We start from the raw sequence: 20451 nt of genomic DNA on the forward strand, positions 1-20451 counted from the left end.
TTCTATATTATAATCTCAAAACCAATATCAATAACTATCATAAAAAGTCACAAAGTCGCAGAAACTCAAATTCTTTCAAAGTCTTTCAATCTCGAGTAAATCAGATAAAGCAAAATTCAAATCAATTACAAGTTCATGTAAATTCAAAAGTGTTATGGATGTACCGTTCAGCTCTTATAGACGCTAGTGCACGGTTATCATGTATAAAAAAAACATTGGCAAAAAAAAGATTAAACTTAGATCCAACTAAATACTAAACACTAATGAAGATATTCAATCTTATCAACCATTTATATGAATTTCAATATATTTGCCTTGGCCCAAGCAACAGTGATAGACACAAATAGTTTAGATAAGGGTAAACTTCAATTCGTTAATATTGCTCAAATTGTGAAACAGTCCAATGGTTTTAGCTTATCAAATATATTTAAAATATGACCCCCAAAAAATTTAGTATCTGATAGAGGTTCAAGTTTCATAAATGAAGTCGTCGTTTCAATAAACAAATTCTTTAAAGTAACTCCAACTTTCGCTTGCCATACATAAACATATGGTTTAACAGAAAAGTTTAATTCATCCTAATTCACAAGTGCCTAGATGTTATAGTAAAGAAGACAATACAAATGATCCACCACAGTTAATTGGTATTGCTTTATTCTCATATAGTACTATGCTTCATCCTTCTACTGGCATCTCTCACCATTTTTTTAACTCAGTAAATCAATAATCAGTCCTCAGTTATTAGAAACCTTTAAGAAAGCTAATATTAAAACATTTTATAAAAATTAATAGTTAAAAATCAATATAGTGTCAAACCAAAGGCAGTTCTCATTAATAAATAACAGTCACACCCAAACTCGACTTATTATCATATAATTAATAAAACGCCTCACATTTTTCAGGACCATCGCTGCCGGTGCTGCAGGTTGTGCTACTGTGGGTGGTGAAGGTAGCACAAGTGGTACAGGTGGCACATCAACAAGTGGATCAACTAGCATATCAACAGGTATAATAGTAGCAGGTAACTCTTCAGACTGGAAAGATTCTTCAGACTCATCAGCAGATCAGACCAAGGCAATACTCATATAAACGTAGTGCACTAAGACTACCTGAAAACAAAATTGAAATAACATTCTTTAATAAAAAGATATCTGATTCATAATCTGGAAAAAGATCAAGTATTAAAAAATTGAAATAACATTCTTTAATAGGGAAACGATCAAGTATTAAAAATAATATACATTTCATTAGAAAAGCAATTATTTAAAAAGAAGAGAACTTTTAGAACAATTAGAATTAGAAGGTCTTCAATCCGAAAATCACAGTATTAAATAAGAGATTACAACTCTTCAAGATAAATTCAGCAAACAATCTTTCAACACTGGTCATGATACTTCAGTTGGTATAGGGATCCATCAGCATTGGTTTTTTAGCAAACTTATGAATGCGAAGAGAAAACAGAACAAATAAACCCACTAAAAGCGGCAGCATCAAATTCATCAAAGTCTAATGTTGGTATTTCAAATGCAGGTGGTAATAGTTCACCAATCATCGCATTTAATACTTCATAAGAAATCAATGGTGATAGGATCAGAGAGACTGAACATGAATTTGAAAGTTATAGAATTGCAAAAGAGAGCTAGCAATGGAAAAAGATTATTAGAAACAATTAATTGTTTGTGAAAATTAGAGATTACTGACTCAAAAGGTTCATTTGGAAACAGTTAGAAATGTAAATACACAATTAAAATTTAAAATTGAAAATATCGAAGAGGAGATAAGACAAAGAATGGAAGAAAAGTTAAATATTTTAAGATAAATAAATAAATAAATAAATAAATATATAGATAAATAAATAGATAATATAGACTAATCAAGAGAAGCAATCTAAATTAGCAATTAATCATTTAAAATATCAATCACCAAATAAAAAAAATAAAATAATATAAATAATAATATAAATTAAAATTAGATATAAAATTAAATTAGATTTAAAAATAAAAGGAAAAAATAAATGGTTTGACCATCATTAATTTACCCAATTTCGATAAATATGATGATGGAATCAATTTAAAAATACAAAGAAAATAAAATTAAATAAAATTATATTTATGTACGTTATTTTTTTTTTATTTTTTTTTTCACAGATAAAATATAAATATATTTACTCGAATCAGTTTGAGGTTATATAATTTATTTTTAGAGTAAATTTAACAGCATCTTCTACTACGATGACCAATATCAATATCAATATTGATAATGTTAGTGTTACCACCACTTCATGGATTAAAACATGGATTGAAACCACATGAACTGCCACCACCTAAGCTATTACCGAACCAAACTGATTCATTATCAGAGAATGAGACACTTCCAGATGAAGTTAAATAAATATTATAAATCTAAATTTTAAAAAAATAAAATAAGGTTGAAACTAATATATCAAATGAAATTCATATAATATATATAATAATAGATTATTAAGAAAACTCACTCTTTAATAGAGAATTGTTTTTTTGTTTTATTTTATTTATTTATTTTTTTTTTTTATTGTTTATAATTTTTTAATTTTTTAAAAAATAGTATTTTAAAAAAATTTTTTTTTTTATTTATTAAAAATTTTAGTTTTCATACCACACATATAATTTTTCATTCATCAACTTTATTTACAATAACTCACATATAATAATAATCATTCGTTTTTCACTTGTAAATATTTCCATTTTTTTTGTAAATAATATTTATCTTTTTTGTTTGTATAAATTTCCATTTTATTTTTTTTTTTGTTTTTTTGTAAATAATCTTTTTTTTGTACATATCTTTTTTTATATATATATCTTTTTTTTGTTTATCTTATTTTTTGTATATATCTTTTTTTTGTAAATATTTTTTTTTTTTATAAATCTTTTTTTGTAAATATTTTTTTTTTTTATATATAACTTTTTTTTGTATTTATCTTTTTTTGTATATATCTTTTTTGTATTCGTTTTAATCAATTTTTTGTTATTTAGTTTTATATTTTATCTTGGTATTTTATTTTATTTGTATAACAATTGTAAATAAAAATGTATGATTTTTTATTTATGTGTGTTTTTTTATTTTTTGTTGGTTTTATCATCAGTTTGGTTTTATCATTTTATATTGGTAGCTTCAAAGACACCAAAACCAATGTAAACGTCGACTGGGAGAGTCAGGTATCCCATCTCCAACTTATCCACCAAAACCAACATCAGCAACTTCAACTCAAACACATCCAACAAAACCAAAAGTTGCAACTCAAACACATCGAACAAAACCAAAAATACCAAAAATACCATCGACAAAAACAAAGAAAACAAATCCAAAAACTCCAAAAACTCCTAAAAATCCAACAACGCCAACATCTCCAACAACAGGAGCAACTCCAAAAGCTCCAACAAATCATAACACAACAACCAAAACAACCAGAAAAACCACAACAGACACAACAACTACAGCAACCACAAATTAAAAATGATCCAGCTCCACAAATTGGTATTGATGAGATAAAGCCAAAAGACATTGACTTACCTTTGGTCAATTCAAATAGATGGTTAGATCTTCAACCAACTAAGCCACCATCGGTATCATTAGAACCAAAGTTATTAAATAATGCACCTCCATCCACATCACCACAACAACCAAATAATTCATCAACACCATCCTCATCATCATCATATAGATTCGTTAATCCATTTAATGTTTTAAAGTATTCTAAAAAAGTTATGGAAGAAAACCTTTATAGACCATCAGCTAGTGTAAATCATTCTAAAAAATTAGTACAAGATCAAGAAACTCAAGAGTATATTAATTTATTAACTATTGGTTTTAAAAAATTATTTGAAAGTGATATTGACTCAAAGGCTATCAATGGACCAAATAATAATAGTAATAATAATAGCAATAATTTAAATGTAAATAATGTAAATATAAATAATAAAAATAGTATTGGAGAAACACCAACAAATCAAAAAGACGGGGCTTGTATTATTAGTGATTTTTCAAATGAAGAGTTTAATCAAGCAACCAATATTGAAATCAAAATTGATTCAGACGTAGATCTAGAAGAACAGATTATAAATCAATTCCATCATCTACAAGTTCCACACCAACCAGTATCCACTTCTGAAAGTTCATCAGCAACTGTAACAACAACAACAGATTCATTAAAAATAACAACTATAACCTCACCAGCAGTAACTACAAATAAATCATCTACAGCATCATTAACATCTTCATTATCAGATAATTGGCAGTTTACAATATTCTCACCAAAGGTTTTTAAAGAAATAAGAAAATATTATAATGTTGACAAAGATTTCCTTAGAACCAAATCAATTGGCAGCCCAGAGATATCTGATATTGTAAAGTTTTTAGAGGTTCAAACTGTGGGTAGAAGTGGTAGTTTTTTCTATAAATCAGAGGACAGTAAATACTTTATAAAAACAATTCCATCAAGCGAGTATAACACATTCACTAAATTATTTCCATCATATTATCAACACATTAAAAAATATCCAAATTCTTTGCTTCCAAGATTCATGGGAGTATATCGTTTAAAATTAAGTGGTGCTTCCTATTATAGTAGTGCCCATAGAGATATCATATTCGTTGTAATGGCCAATCTTTTCTATTCTGAACAAAAGTTGGAAATTAAAGAAAAATATGATTTAAAAGGTTCAACAATAGGTAGATATGTTGATGTTAATCAATTTCAGCAACAATTAGCTAAGGAACAGCAACAGCATCACCATCTAAACGGTACAGATAGTTTGAATACAAGTATTGGTAGTAATAGTAGTTGCTATAATAGCAGTCAAATAAATGGTGTAGATAATAGTATTAATATTCAAACTCAGGATTTAACATTCAAAGATTTAAATTTAAAAAGAAAGATTCATTTGGGTAAATTAAAAAAAGTATTTATACAACAGTTATCAATCGACTCTGAATGGATGTGCAGCCATGGTATATGTGATTATAGTTTATTGGTTGGTTTACATTTAAGTGACAAGAAATCAATTCAAACTCTTAAAGAATCTCAAGGTCCAAAGTCACTTGAGAAAAAGGATATATCCTATTTCAAAAAGGATTTTAATGGTATTGTTGAAAGTACTCATACCCCTCCACAACCACCACCATTATCAACTTCAAATATAATTTATGGATCGAATACAGAAGAAAGTGATGGAGATATAGTTTATTATTTAGGTTTAATTGATATTTTAACAACTTATAATTTAAAAAAGCGTGGTGAAAATGCTTTAAAAGGAATGTTATTTGATAGAGTAAGTTTAATATTAAATTTAATTTTTTTTTTTTAATAAGGTGTCTCAATACTAATATCATCTTTTTTTTTTCTTTGTTAGGCTCAAATATCAGCAATTAACCCAAAAGATTACCAAAGTAGATTTATAAAATATATTGAATCAATAGTTGAATAATATAATAGTATTTTTTGTTCCGTATATATAAAAAAATAAAAATAAAAATAAAGATAAAGATAAAATAAAAATAATTAATAGAATGAAATAGTAACATATATAATTTTTTTTTTTTTGTTATTTTTCAATTGTGGTGGAATAATATCATTGTACTGTGGTTGTTGCATTTGCATATTTTGTTGCATATTAGTTTAATTTAAAAAAATAAATAAAAAAATTATTTATTTAAAATTATAGTTTATTTCTTTTTCAATACGTTCTTTATCTATTCTTTCTGTAACTGAATGACATATTACTATTTTTTTTAATTAAAATTTGATTGTTTATAATTATAGTGATATGTTGTAGTAAAAGTTTTATTATTAATGATCGGTGTAAATATGACGAGAAAATAAACAGAGAAAGAAAAAGAAAGAATAGATAAAGAGCCGAAATAAATTTTTACCCTAAAACAATTAAATGTCTTATGGATTGGCTATATGATAGTGGATCGAAAAATCAGGGCATATTTGATTACTAAACTATATACATCCTTTCTTCCATATAAAACTGATTGAGAGTTTATTGAATGGTATACCTGCAGAATATGTACTGATTGCTCTAAATAGTTTTTCTATATCTTTAATATTTGAATACTTGAGACATTTCTTTATAACTTCATAGGTAATCTTTGGGTGGTCCGCTCTGTTTGAATGAAACTTATCTAATGTCTCTTGAATATTACCGATATTTAATGTTTTTAAATGTAGTAGTATATAATGGTGGCGATTTAAATTCCTCTTTAATTAAATTTTTCTTTATTTAAATTTCTATATGATGGTGGTGGAAGTGTTATATTACCATTATTAATTAAAAAGCTATTACTGTTTTTATTGTTGCAACCGCTACTACTGCTACTCCCATTGATATCATTACTATTACAACTGCTTATACTACTACAACTTGCGCTTCGGGCTAAACTGGTACTGTTATTATTTAGATTGCTATATTCACTAATACTACTATTTAAATTATAGTTACTATTACTATTTTTTAAAATGAATGTTGTAGGTTCTGGTGCTGCTGTTGTTGTATTATTGTTACTATAACTATTTTTTAAACTGAATGCTAATGCTACTGTTGTTGTATAATTATTATTATTACTATTGTTTAAACTGAATGATGATGGTGATTATGAAGCTGTTGTGTTATTATTGTTATTGATATTATTGATATTGATATTATATGGTTCTATAATATTTACTCGATATTTTAATAGTAATTCTAATGATTTAATCGATGATATTGAAAAACTTTTATTATTAATTGTTTAGTTTGGTAAAAATGTTGGTACATTCATTGATAGGAAATACTCCAATGCTTCTATATTATCTAAATAGTATGCACATTCTACTAAATCAAACATGTGTAGCTGTTCTTTTTTCTTTTCTGTATAGTAAAATAATTAAACTTGTATCTCTAAAAAAGCTTTTTTCAATATATTCATCTGCCTGTATTATAATTAATATTTTAAAGTGTTATTACATATGTTTACTTTATAACAATAATCAATTAGTCTAAATGTTATTACCACTTACTTTTAATTTAATTTCTAATAAATTCCATAATTTTCTTTTTACCATAAAGCCCAATGATCTTATGTTTAAATTATATTAAAGTAGAATTGGTTTATTGTAGTTGTAGCTGCGGTTGGGAATGTTGGATGTATCTATTGTAATGTTTCTTTCGGTAGTATCAATTGTACAACGAACTAAAAAATATCATTGTTTAAAACTATTTGAACTATCTGTAATTTCTAATGCATTCAATATTTTATTTTCATTTTATAATTTTAATATCTTTAAATCTGAAACTAATGATCCAATAAAATCAATATCTAAAAATAAAATGAAAAATTAATTAATATATTTATTTTATTTGTAAATAGGTATGGTATGATATAAATATATGTTTAAAAATAAATTATTTAAACTTACTTTTTGATTAAGCAACTCTTAACTGATATGCAGAAGGTAATGCAAAACTTTTGTATAACTATTACTTCCCAAAGAATCTTATGAAATTGTACTAACATTACCAGTTTTAATGTTCTTTGGAACAATAAATTTAAATTCAAACTGTTTTGAAGTTGCATTACAATGCATGGAAAATTCTCTAGAATAATAAACATTTTATTTGATTCTCTATTATTTGATACTCTTAAATCATTTCTATAAACCTGTTAACTTTAAATTAATAATCGAATCGAATCACTTTATAAATTTGTATTTATATATAATAGTAGTACATACTTTATGATTGAATAGAATCCAATTTTTCCACAGTATCGAACATGATTTAATTTTACATCCAACTTTATATTGATTATTATTATAGTTTGATTATAGAATATAAAACGAATGACAGTACCATGTTACCATTTAGTATAAATTCCATTGAATAATCACTTATTTTATTTGTAACTATATTGGTGATACGTCTACGTGAGTAATTTAGTAATTGTATATCATTTTTAATTAGTATAACATTATATATTAAACAATTTTAGAAATAGCATGTGTAATTATTTACCTTAACTGATGTGTCTTTGTATTTCACTTAATATATATTGTTTTTCCATTTTGAAAAAAAAAATTAATCATTACTATTAATATATGTTGCTATTATTATTATAATAGTGCTTACAATAAATGATGATAAATTTAAAAAAAAAAAAAAAAAATTAAAAAAATTCAAAATTAATTTAATGTAAATAGTATAAAATCTCTTTTAATAAGTTCGCTGTGCATTTGTAAATATATGCTAAATATTTATATTTTTGATTAAAAATCTTTCATTCATGATATCGACAACAGCAGATACTGTTGGGGGTATTGAATGGTTTAATTGGTAAATATGCCTTTTGAATATTAATAAAAGTTAATTTAAATTATGTTTGAGGATCTGTGTCTATTTTCAATATAGAAAGGTTTTAAATATATTTCACTAATGTTAAAATTATTATTATTTTTGGTTTGAAGTGCTATATTTTACATTATTAAAATTATTTGTGAGTTGAAAAAAATAAAAATAAAAATAAAAATAAAATAAAAAAATTGGGAAAAAGTTAAAAAAATTATTTGAATTTTATAAATATTTTTAAAGCTGTTCAAGTTGGTTTTTTTTTATTTCAAATTTGCACAAACTTGATTCGCTCTTACAATATATAAAAAAAAAGTGATCTATAAATTTTTATTTCTTAATTTTTTTTAAAAAAATGCACCCCCCCTTGTAATCTTACAACACATTTTTAAATTTACATATTTTTATTTTTTTCTAAAGCAATATTTTTAATAAATTTTTTGTATAAAATAAAAAAAAATTAATCATAATAATAAATAAATGAAATAGTAAATAAATAGTAAACAAATAATAATTAATTATTTATTAATGTCAAAGTATACCTTATTAATGGCTATCAAGTATGGAGATTCAAGTGTGAAGTACCAGGCCCGCTTGATTCTGTAATCTGAGATTACCAAACTTTCACTAAGGGCTTATTATTATACTGTGCATGGCGGTATAATAGTTAGCTGTCGGCTCAAATATACTAACCTCCCCGTGGTTGAGCTGGAAACACTCTTTATAAAGAGTGGCTAATAGTATAAAAGAAATAAAAAAAAATAATATTTCAACCACAGAATCAAAAATTCCTCCACCACCTTCACAGTATACCACTACCACTATCTCTAATAATAGTAATATAAATGCTACCACCACAATAACAACACCAAAACATCAAAAGGAACTAAACAATTTGGATATAATTAATCAAAATTCCGTATTTTCTAGTGTTCAAAATTTAAATACATCATCTTCAAGTTTATCATCATCATCAAATTCAACCCCATCACCAACAGTAATACCAATAACTCCAACACCATTTTTAAAACCATCATCATTAAATAATGAAAGAGAAGAAAATATTATGGTTTATTGCAGATTCCGTCCAGAAATTCAATCAGAAAAAATTTATCATCATCAGAAAAAAAGTTAACAATAGGCGAGGATGGTCGTACTATTCATATCACATCACCCCAAAATTCAACAGCATATAGGTTTTCAAAAGTTTTTCAACCAACAACTACCCAAGAATCGTTCTATAATGAAGTCGCAAGACCATTGGTCGATGGTAGGTTAATTATATACATATAGTTAATAAAATACTTTATAATCATACATAGTATACTAATAGTTTATTGTATTTATTACTTTAATGAAATTTAGATGTTTTAAATGGATTTAATGTTGGAATTATTGCATATGGTCAAACTGGAGCAGGTAAAACATATACACAGTTTGGTAAAGATATTGGCGATGAATTACCACTTACAAAACAGGAAGGCTATGGTATCACACCACGTTTCATCAAAGATTTATTGAACAGGGTTAACTATTTGTCATCAGATCGTGTTAGATTTACAGTTAGAGTATCATATCTCGAACTTTATAGAGAGAAACTTTATGACTTGATTAACGATAAGGCAGAGCTGGATATTAGAATGAGCGATAATGGATTTAATGCTCCAGATGCATCACAACCACCAATTCAATCATTTTCAGATTTTTTATATTATATCCATAATGGCGAAAAAAATAAAAGTTATGGTGATAATAGTATGTAGCAGAAATACTTTTAAATTTTTCAAATTAAAAAAATCAAAGTTATTAACCTTTTTTATTTATTATTATTTAGAAAAAAATATGAATAGTTCTAGAAGTCATGTATTATTTATAGCGACAATATTAAAAGAAGATTTGGAAATAAAGATAGATTCTTATCATCGTTGTATATTGTAGATTTAGCAGGATCAGAGAGTGTATCACAAACTGGTGCAACTGGATCAAGATTAGACGAAACTAAATCAATTAATAAATCATTATTTGTATTGGGCGGAGTTATTGAAGATATGGTAAAGAAATCAAAGAAATCACAACATGTTAGATATAGAGACAGCAATCTTACTAAATTGCCAAGCTCAAATAACGAAACTGTTCTTAGAGATACAACTCAATCTCTAAGTTTTGCTGAACGTACTCAGTCAGTTAAAAACAAACCACAAGTAAATGTAGAGTTATCAAATCATCAATTAAAACAATATATTCAAGGATTGAAAAACGAAAATAGGCATCTTAGAAATTTATTATTATTTAGAAAAAAATATGAATATTTCTAGAAGTCATGTATTATTTATTATTGCAAATGAATTACGAATAAAGCTTTCCAACAAGGAGGATCTCATAGTGAACCTGAATCAAAAGATCGAGCAATTAAAGTAAATAATTGCTCGATCTTTTGATTTAGGTTCACTATGAGATCCTCCTTGTTGGAAAAACAAGAGCCAATCGAAAAGTAGTGTCTTTTTTTTGTATGTATAAAATTATAATTTTTTTTTTTTTAAAAAAAACCTAATCTAACAGTTTTATTATTTTCTATAGAATATTGTAAAAGTTATAATTAGAATTATTTCTTTATTTTTTGTAATTCTTGGGGTTGGATTTGTCATTCAATATTATAGTAGATATCCATATAATTCCAAATATAAAGCAACTTAAAAATATAAAAAATAATTTAATAAAATATTAAGACACATATATAAAGCATTGTGTAAATAATAAAAACCTCAACCAATATAAAACCAAAAGAAAAAGTCGAATATTCTAAAAAACAATAATCATATTAAAAAAATAATTTAATTTTTAAAATTTACATTTATTTTTTTAAAAACTAAAATAAATTAAATTATTAATATTTATTTACTCTGATTGATATCTTTATTTATAAATTCTTTCTTGTACATTTCAATCCTTTGTAATTTAACTTTGTATATCTCAGAATAGGATCTTTTTATAATATTAATTAATTTATTCAAATAGCTATTTTTTAATGAATTTGAATACCTCTTTTATAAATAAATAATAACTAAATTAAAATTTTCAATTGTTAATTAAACTTTATATCATTTCTATTATATATTTTTTATACATTTAAAATTAACTTTTATTAAATAGTCAATTTTGATTATTATTTAAATAAATTATATTTTAAAAAATTTTTGAATTTATAAAATAATTTTTTTTTTTTAATTGATTATAAATTTTAGCCTATAACATCATTTAAATTCAGTACAAGTCAATTTTTTTCGCAACCATTCATAGATTCCAGTGCATTCAACTCAAGTCAAGTCTAGTCAAGTCAAGTCAAGTCAAGTTATTCCTATCTTGTCCTGTCTTCTCCTGGCCACTTCACTATTCTCAATATATATTTGTATTTGTTTTTTTGTTTTTCACTCATTTGTTTTTTTTTTTTGTAAATATTTTTTTTTGTTTGTATTTTTCATTCTTTATAAATCTATAATCATCCTTTGTTTTTTTTTATTTTTTTATTTGTAAATAATTTTTTAGTATATATATTTGAATATATTTTTTAAATAATCAAAAAAAAAAAAAAAAAAGAAAAACTTTTTAATTATAATAAATAACAATAACTTTTTTTTTATTTCTTTTTCGTTTGGTTTATGTTCACATGAAGTTCCTTTTAGTAATTTTTGAAGCTGAAATATAAAAATTAAAATTGAAAAACAACAAAGAATCTATTTAGACAACCCCGAGTGTGTGATGTCAATTTAATTTCTTTTTTTCTAATTATTTGAAGAACTTTAAGGAGTTTTTAGGAACTATCATCTGGATTTATGAGGATTTCTTGAATTGCTTTGAAGGTTTCTTCTGAAACATCTGGTTCTAACCACCCCTTGTAAATTATTTTTGAAACCAAAAGGCTACTTATGGTTTTTACTAAATCGGTTACATAATACTTTAGCAAGAGTAATATGCTTTATCTAATATACTAAAAATTAATTTATGTTATTCATATATTTTCCTTTTTTATTCAACTAATCCCATTTCTAAATAGATTTGTTTTTGATAATGTGTTTATTTACTTACTTTTATTTAAAGGCTTCGACTTAGTGCTTTTTTATCATGGATAACCTCTAGTAATTTTCCACATTCCTCGAAAATTTTATCATTGGCCTTTTCTTTTTCGCTTAATGGAGCTGGCTGAAGACTTCCAAATGAATTGACCAAATCCTCTAAGTCATCGTGTTGGTAGTCGTCGTTTTCCCAACTCTCTTCTTTGTCGATGCATTCGTTGATGTATTCTTTGACGCATGCTTTGATGCATTGGTTGAATTTGATTTTAATAAAAAAATGTAAAATAAAAACCAATGGCACCAAAAAAAAATAAATATATATATATATATATATATAAAATCATCCATTTTATTTTATAAATTTATATATATTAATAATTTAAATAAATATATTTATAAATTATTTACAAAAAATATGTACAAGTGTTTAAAAACGAATGACTGTTATTAAATGTAAACGATTAAAAAAATGAATGAGCTGATGAATGAAAAATTATGTGTGTGAAAGCTATAATTTTTAATAAATAAAAAAAAAAAAAATTTTATAGACTATTTTTTTTAAATTAAAATAAAATAAAATTATTAAAACAAAAAAAAAAATAAAAAAAATAAAATTAAACAAAAAAACAATTGTCTATAATATTTTTTATAATAATTTATAACAAATGAATTTCATTCAATAGAATTAAATATTTTTAGCCCTTTATATTCCATATTGCACTAATTTAAGTATAGCCCCTATAAATTTCTATTATTGATAAAATTTCTATTCCTCAAATTTTAAATTTTAAAATTAATTTTTTTAAATTAATTTTTTTAAATTAATTTTTTTATTTACTTTTAATTTTTTTATTTGACAAAATTGAGGATGAAGTGAAGTTTAAGGAAATTCAAAAGTATTTAAAAGAAAGTTTAGATTAAAGAAAGATTCAATAATATATTGAAAAGAAAAAGGTATTGTATATTCCAATTTATTTTCAGTTGCTTCTTCATTTGTTAAAAGAAAGAACCTTTTCTGGTGCTAAGTTGTTATTTACAGACAACCGATTAAGTTTGGGGTGGGATAGAATAGAACAATGTGTCTTGTTAAGAGAATGGGCCAACATTTCAAGAGTTGATATTGTCAAAAACTCTGTCTTATTAATATTTTAAAAAAATAATAAATTCATTTAAAATTAACATTTATTTTTTTAAAAACTAAAAAAAATTTATTTTTAATAATTTATTAACTCTGATAGGTAATCTTTATTTATAAATTCTTTCTTGTACATTTCAATCCTTGGTAATTTAACTTTGTATATCTCGGAATAGGATCTTTTTTATAATATTAATTAATTTATTCAAATTCATTAAAAAATACCTCTTTTATCAATAAATATTAACTAAATTAAAATTTTCAATTGTTAATTAAACTTAATATCATTTCTATTATTTTAGAGTTAATAAATATTAGTGTTTGTTAAGCTTTTAATAGTGATTGAAAAATTATGATTATCTTCAGTTTTTACCAATTATCGTTATCACAGTAGGGGAATAATACCTGATTTAATTGTTTTCTTATTTCATATTCATTATAAGCTGTCTTTGGGTGTTGTCTGTGGTTCTTTCAAAAATATACCCCCAATTTTTAGTAAATATCAACTCGTTATCATAGCCATTTTAAATTTTTAAAATAATTTATTTTTAAAAATCTAAAAATAATTTTTTTTTTTTATTTTTTTTTTTATTTTTTTTTTTTTATTTTTTTTTTCAATCACAACAAACAAACAAATACACAAATAATTTTAATAATGTAAACTATAGTACATCCAATTAATAATAATTTTAATCTTTTCAGTATTAGGTTCTGAACCATCATCAAAACAGGATTTTAGCAATCAATAAAATAATTCAAAAAATCAATCAAATATAAATTTAAATATCAATAATCAGTCCTCAGTTATTAGAAGCCTTTAAGAAAGCTAATATTAAAACATTTTATAATAATTAATAGTTAAAAATCAATATAGTGCCAAACCAAAGGCAGTTCTCATTAAGAAATAACAGTCACACCCAAACATCATCAGCTAGCAGTTTATCTCTTTATTGGAACTTTTAGAACAATTAGAATTAGAAGGTCTTCAATCTGATAATCACAGAGATTACAATTCTTCAAGATAAATTCAGTAAACAATCTTTCAACACTGGTCATGATACTTCAGTTGGTATATCAGAAGTTTCACTGAGTTCCCGTACTGATAGAGGGGTTCCAACAGCATTGGTTTCTAAGCAAACTGATGAATGCGAAGAGAAAACAGAAATCCATTAAAAGTGGTAGCATCATATTCATCAAAATCTAATGTTGGTAGTTCAAATGCAGGTGCTAATAGTTCACCAATCATCCCATTGAATACTTCAGAAGAAATCAATGGTGATAGAATCAAAGAGACTGAACATGAATTTGAAAGTTATAGAAATGCAAAAGGGACTTTATGGAAAAAGATTTAGAAATCAAACAATTAATAGAAAATTAGATTACCGACTCAAAAGGTTCATTATGAAACAGTTAGAAATGTAAATACACAATTAAAATTTAAAATTGAAAATATCGAAGAGGAGATAAGACAAAGAATGGAAGAAAAGTTAAATATTTTAAGATAAATAAATAAATAAATAAATAAATATATAGATAATATAGACTTATCAAGAGAAGCAATCTAAATTAGCAATTAATCATTTAAAATAGCTAATCACCAAATTCTTTAGTTAGTGCCAATAATAACAATGCCATTGGTGTTCGAATTAAACCAAACCAAACATTAAATTCAAAAAATAGCTCATCATCAATTTGGAACTTATTATTTAAAAAAAAAATCACCATCATCAAATAACAACATCTCACAATTGGCACATCCACCACATTTACCTCCATTACTATTTGGAGATATAAATATATATATGCAGTTCTACCAATTTCACTTACCAAACCATCTTCGAAAACAGAACTAATAAATTCAGTAAACTAAAATAAAAAAAATAAAAAAATATAAATAAATAATTTAAAAATACAAAGAAATAAAATAAAATTAAATATAATTTTTTTATAAGCGTTATTTTCTTTTTATTTTTTTTTCACAGATAAAATATAAATATATTTTCTCGAATCAGTTAAAGGTAATATAAATATAATTTATTTAGAGTAAATTTAACAGTATCTTCTATGACGATGACCAATATCGATATCAATATTGATAATGCTACTGTTACCACTACTGCATGGATTAAAACATGGATTGATGAGGCACCGTTAACTGGATTCATTGATGAAATAGATTCTATAAAATATAATAAAAATAAAGTAAAAATTAAATGTTAATAATAATCTATATACTTTTATAATATATTTATGGTTTTACTAATATTTACTAATAACTGTCATTTTATAATAGTTTTTATCTTTTTATTATAATTTGTTTTTCATTGAAATGAATAATAAAATTTTTTTTATACATTGGTAAATTTGTGAAAGATAATTCATATGAAGAAATAACTTATAACAACAAGATGATTTAAATTTTTTTAATAATACATATTTAAAATTATAAGTTATTTTAATATATTCAAAAATAATTAAATTTATAATAAAAAAAAAAAAATTTAAATAATCAATAATTATTTAAATTAAAAAATTAATAAAAATTTTCATTGTAATATAATTATTTTAATCAAAACTTTAACATCATTAAGACATTTTTTAATACAATATCAAATCTATATTATTTATTTATTTTTATTATTACAACTTATTTTTTTTTATTTTTTTTATTTTTTTTTATTGATACTTTTTAGAAATGGAAAAGTTACTTTGGTGTATAATATATCATTCTTTAGAGAATTTAAAAAAAAATTTTTTAAAATATTAGATTTAATTAAAGTGTTCAATTTTAAATAAATATAAAAATGAAATACAACTTAATAATTTAAAAAAAAATTATTATTTCTAAAAAATATTTTAAAACAGTTCTACATTTTTTTTTTTTAAAAATTATATTTTATTTATTTTTTTATTTAAAGAAAATTAACAACAAAAAAGTTTTTTTTTTTTAATTCATAAAAAAATAATAGCTTTCAAAATTATAATCACATAATATTTTTTTACAGCTTATATTTTTTATAACCCTTTATCATTTAAATATTCCTATATTTCCTTTTAAATATCTTTTCTATTTTAATAGTATACAATAAAAAATGCTCAACTCCAAAAATAATAATAATAATAATAATAATAATAATAATCAAGATGAAGATCATTTAAATTCAAATATTTTCGAAAATTTGGCTTTTGTTTTCGATAAAACCATTAATCTCAAAAGAAAAACCGAGTTAATAAAAATTATTAAAAAGAATGGAGGCAAAAGCTGCTACTCATGCACAAAGGTAATTATATAACTTGTTTATTTTATATTAAAATTTAAAAATAATACTAATTTTTATTAAAGGCCACACATTTAATCTCCACAAAAGAAGGCTATTTAGAGAAGACCCAAAAAGTTGAACAAGCTCTTTCTTTGGGCATCCCAATTTTGGTTAAAGAATTTGTCCATGATTGTGTACTTAAAAAAGAGTTACTTCCTGATGAAACCTTTTTAGTATCATCCTTAGTATCTGTACGTAACAATAGTAATAAAAAAAATTAATTATTTAAATACTAATATATACCATTTTTATAATAGGATTCATCCGTTTTATCCTTACCACAAGAGTTAGAGGTAAATTTAAATAATGAAGATAATAATACTCTTACCTCCATTAATAAAGTCGAGCTTGGTGATAAAAAAACAACAACAACCAACACTACAAATAATAGCTCACCAAGCATCTCTTTGATTGCTTTAGAAGATATTAGTGGTAATAGAGCAAATACCACAGCTCAAATATACCAAAAAGCTTTAGAAGCCGAAAATCAAGCACTCAAAGAGAGAATCAAAGAGATAGAACATGAATTTAAATGTTATATAAATACAAAGGAGAATTTAGAAATGGAGAAAGATTTAGAAATAAATAAATTATTAGAAAGCCAAAGAAATTATAGTACCCTCAAAGCATGCCTCTTAAGAGATCTCGAAAATAAATGTAAAGAGGTTATTGATTTAGAATTTATTTTAGAGGAATATCAAGCTCGTAATGCTATACTCACTGATCGTTTGAAAGGATCCAATAAACCAGGTGGAAATGATGAAGAGAAAAAAGTAATCCAAACAAAACTTGACCAAATGACCACATTAAAAATTCAATTAGATAATGAAAATACTCAACTCAATTCAGAAATTGAAAGCTTAAAATTAAACTCCCTCAGAGGCCATCATATTTTTGGTTTAGAAAATAATATTTCAATTAATCAAGAGAATCAATCCAAATTACCAATCAATAATCAAAACCAAACATTACACAATGAAGGTATAAAAAATGACCTCGAAGGAGTTAAATCAAAAAAATCTGAAAAGTTGGGTGCTCGTATTTTAAGATTTTTTAGATGTGGTAGTAGTAATAGTAGTAGTGCTCAAGTAAAATCTAATAATTCAAATAAATCCACAACTAGTTATCTATCATCATCATCATCATCATCAAATACTTCAACACCATCCTATCCATATAATAAAAATAACAACACTTCACCATTGGTACCTCCACCACATTTACCTCCATTACCAGCTTGGAGATATAAGTATATTTCTGCAGTTCTACCAACTTCACTTACCAAACCATCTTCTAGAGTAGAGAACTTGTAAATTAAAAACAAAAATAAAAATATAAAAATGGATGATTCAAACTTAAAATCGATCATTCTACAGACGGAAAAAACAATTTATCATCAATTGGTTCAAATACTAAAACAATAGAAAGCAATTATATCTCACCCCAAAGGTTATCGAATACTCTTGCTTCTGTTGATAAAGTCGATCTTGATGATAAGCAAACAACAAAAATCAACTTTACAAATAATAGTTCACCAATCATAAATAATAGTTCACCAATCATCCCATTGAATAATTCAGAAGATATCCAGGCTATAGTTCAAGTACCACTGCTCAAAGCAATCAACAAATTTTAACTAAATAATAGCTTTAAAGACGAGTCATTGATTTTATCAAGCTCTCCATTTAAGCAATCATCAAACTCTTTAGTCATTGCCAACAAAAAATTATTTTAATGCCACTGGAAGAAAATTAAATTCAGAAAACACCTCTTCATTATTTAAAAAATGATTCTTCCACACTAATATAAATATTAATACTTCACCATTAAAACTTCACCTCAAATCCAATCAATAATTATTTAAAAAAAATAATTTAAAAAAAAAAATAAAACAATAAAAAAAAAAAAAACTTTTATTTTAGTTTTTAATTTTATAATACAATAGAAACTATTTATTTTTTATTTATTTTAGATTATCTTTTATGATTTGGGTCATTAAAATTTAAGTGGAAGCAAAAAACAAAAAAAAAAAATAATAAAATTTTAAATAAAAATCTTCTGATTCTATTATTTTTTAAATTATTAGGAATGAGCAATCAATCTTAATAGAGTCTTTTATGTATTAATTGCTAACAACGAATTTTTGACTTGTATGGCTATTTCACTAGTCTTTTTAAGCTGAGAATTACTTAAAACTAATTAGTTCGCATCCGTGCCACTGGGTTCGATTCCCAGCATGCGCATATATTTTTACCCATTAATTTTTCTTCCATGTGATTTCACATGTTGGGTAATTTAAACTGTAATGAACTAGGTCATCACTCAATAAATTTATTGATAGAAAAATCTTCGCTTTTAAAAAAAAAAAAAATAACATACACCATTAATTGATATATAATATTATAGATTAACCTACCTTAACCTAAAATTTAATATTTGAATATTTGATCTCTGGTTTTAAATTAATTTAAAATTATAAAAAAAATTAAATAAAATTAAATAAAATAAAAATTTTATTTTGAAAATAATTTTTTGGTTCCAAAGTTATTATAATTATTTTTTATTATTAAAAAGAAAAAAGAAATTTAAAGTAAATAAATCAAACTTATTTAAATTGTAAAAAAATTCATTAAAGCAATTATACATTTTATATTTACCTCCATTTTTTTTTTTTTTTTTAATTTATCGTTTTTTTTTTTTTTTTTTTTTTTTTAATTTTTTTTAATTTTTAATTTTCATTTTCACAAACCCACATAAATATATTTTTTTAATAAACTATAAAGTACTATGGAAATAAATACAAAATTAAATTCATTAATTTTTAATGAAATATTACCATATCTATCATATAATAATTCTTATAGTAGAATATTAGAACTAAGTTTAATTTCAAAGCAATCATTTCAAATCATTCAAAATTTAATAACTCATAAACATATCATCAAACTTGATCCAAATGATCTAATAAAGTCAATAAAGAAATCAAAAGAAAATAACAACTATGAACTATTTTTAATAAAGTATAAAGAGTTGGAAAGTTTTCATTACATTTCTAAAGGTTATTCAAATAAAAGCCTTAAAAAGATCAAGAGTGAACTTTTAGAACAATGTGGACAATTAAAAAAAGTTATTTTTAATAGTGTTCATATTAATTTTATGGAAATTAATCCAACATGCGACCAATTTTATGAATTCAGGGGTTTACATTTATTATGGGACCTAGAAGACCTCCCATGCTCAGACGCTGCCGAATTAGAATTGGTCGAAGATGAAGATGAATACTATGAGTTTGAATTTTCTTTTAAATTTTTATCAAGATATCCAGATGCAAAGAAAATCTCAATATCAACAAGAACTAGTGATATGGATATGAATTTAGAGAAATTGGATGGTATTTTAGCAAATTGTTGTAGTAAAGTAGAAAATATTAAATTTAACTACCACTATACACCCCATAATTTCGTTGAAAAAGTAATAAATTCAAAATCCCCAGCAATCAAATCATTCACTGCTAGATTAGGCGATGAAGACACAAGTAAATTGGTGCAGAGTTATTAGAAATC

General features: G+C 23.8%; 7 protein-coding genes across 7 annotated transcripts in view; 6 read left to right on the forward strand and 1 right to left on the reverse strand.

The window, feature by feature from the left end:
• Positions 1-47: 47 nt before the first annotated feature.
• DICPUDRAFT_157814 (uncharacterized protein) lies at positions 48-1089 on the forward strand (the record flags this gene model as incomplete). The annotated part of the gene is made up of 3 exons (XM_003292974.1): positions 48-137; positions 563-636; positions 903-1089. Coding segments are annotated over 3 exons (351 nt in total), but the record flags the coding sequence as incomplete, so codon positions are not given.
• A 3305-nt stretch (positions 1090-4394) lies between these two features.
• Positions 4395-5342, forward strand: DICPUDRAFT_41424 (uncharacterized protein; the record flags this gene model as incomplete). Its single annotated transcript, XM_003292975.1, has 2 exons — positions 4395-4721; positions 4878-5342. Coding segments are annotated over 2 exons (792 nt in total), but the record flags the coding sequence as incomplete, so codon positions are not given.
• A 341-nt stretch (positions 5343-5683) lies between these two features.
• On the reverse strand, positions 5684-7632 carry DICPUDRAFT_83616 (uncharacterized protein; the record flags this gene model as incomplete). The annotated part of the gene is made up of 6 exons (XM_003292981.1): positions 5684-5757; positions 5992-6174; positions 6303-6578; positions 6913-6952; positions 7040-7097; positions 7439-7632. 6 exons carry the CDS (start codon positions 7630-7632, stop codon positions 5684-5686), a joined length of 825 nt encoding a protein of 274 aa, XP_003293029.1.
• Positions 7633-8891: 1259 nt separating this feature from the next.
• On the forward strand, positions 8892-10678 carry DICPUDRAFT_83617 (uncharacterized protein; the record flags this gene model as incomplete). Its single annotated transcript, XM_003292976.1, has 5 exons — positions 8892-8937; positions 9143-9360; positions 9444-9633; positions 9729-10118; positions 10272-10678. 5 exons carry the CDS (start codon positions 8892-8894, stop codon positions 10676-10678), a joined length of 1251 nt encoding a protein of 416 aa, XP_003293024.1.
• A 4035-nt stretch (positions 10679-14713) lies between these two features.
• On the forward strand, positions 14714-14920 carry DICPUDRAFT_157821 (uncharacterized protein; the record flags this gene model as incomplete). The annotated part of the gene is made up of 1 exon (XM_003292977.1): positions 14714-14920. The coding sequence occupies one exon, from the start codon at positions 14714-14716 to the stop codon at positions 14918-14920; it is 207 nt and encodes a 68-aa protein (XP_003293025.1).
• A 1740-nt stretch (positions 14921-16660) lies between these two features.
• On the forward strand, positions 16661-18887 carry DICPUDRAFT_157823 (uncharacterized protein; the record flags this gene model as incomplete). Its single annotated transcript, XM_003292978.1, has 5 exons — positions 16661-16849; positions 16912-17079; positions 17146-18197; positions 18536-18596; positions 18861-18887. The coding sequence occupies 5 exons, from the start codon at positions 16661-16663 to the stop codon at positions 18885-18887; spliced, it is 1497 nt and encodes a 498-aa protein (XP_003293026.1).
• Positions 18888-19675: 788 nt separating this feature from the next.
• The window catches only part of DICPUDRAFT_157824 (uncharacterized protein), a gene marked incomplete at both ends in the record, with an annotated part of 1247 nt that continues 471 nt past the window's right edge, over positions 19676-20451 (forward strand). Inside the window, one exon of the mRNA XM_003292979.1 lies at positions 19676-20423. Coding sequence (XP_003293027.1) covers positions 19676-20423 — 748 coding nt within the window. The remainder of the gene's footprint in view (positions 20424-20451) is intronic.

This window comes from Dictyostelium purpureum (genome assembly GCF_000190715.1).
Source record: "Dictyostelium purpureum unplaced genomic scaffold DICPUscaffold_389, whole genome shotgun sequence".
NCBI lineage: Eukaryota > Evosea > Eumycetozoa > Dictyosteliales > Dictyosteliaceae > Dictyostelium > Dictyostelium purpureum.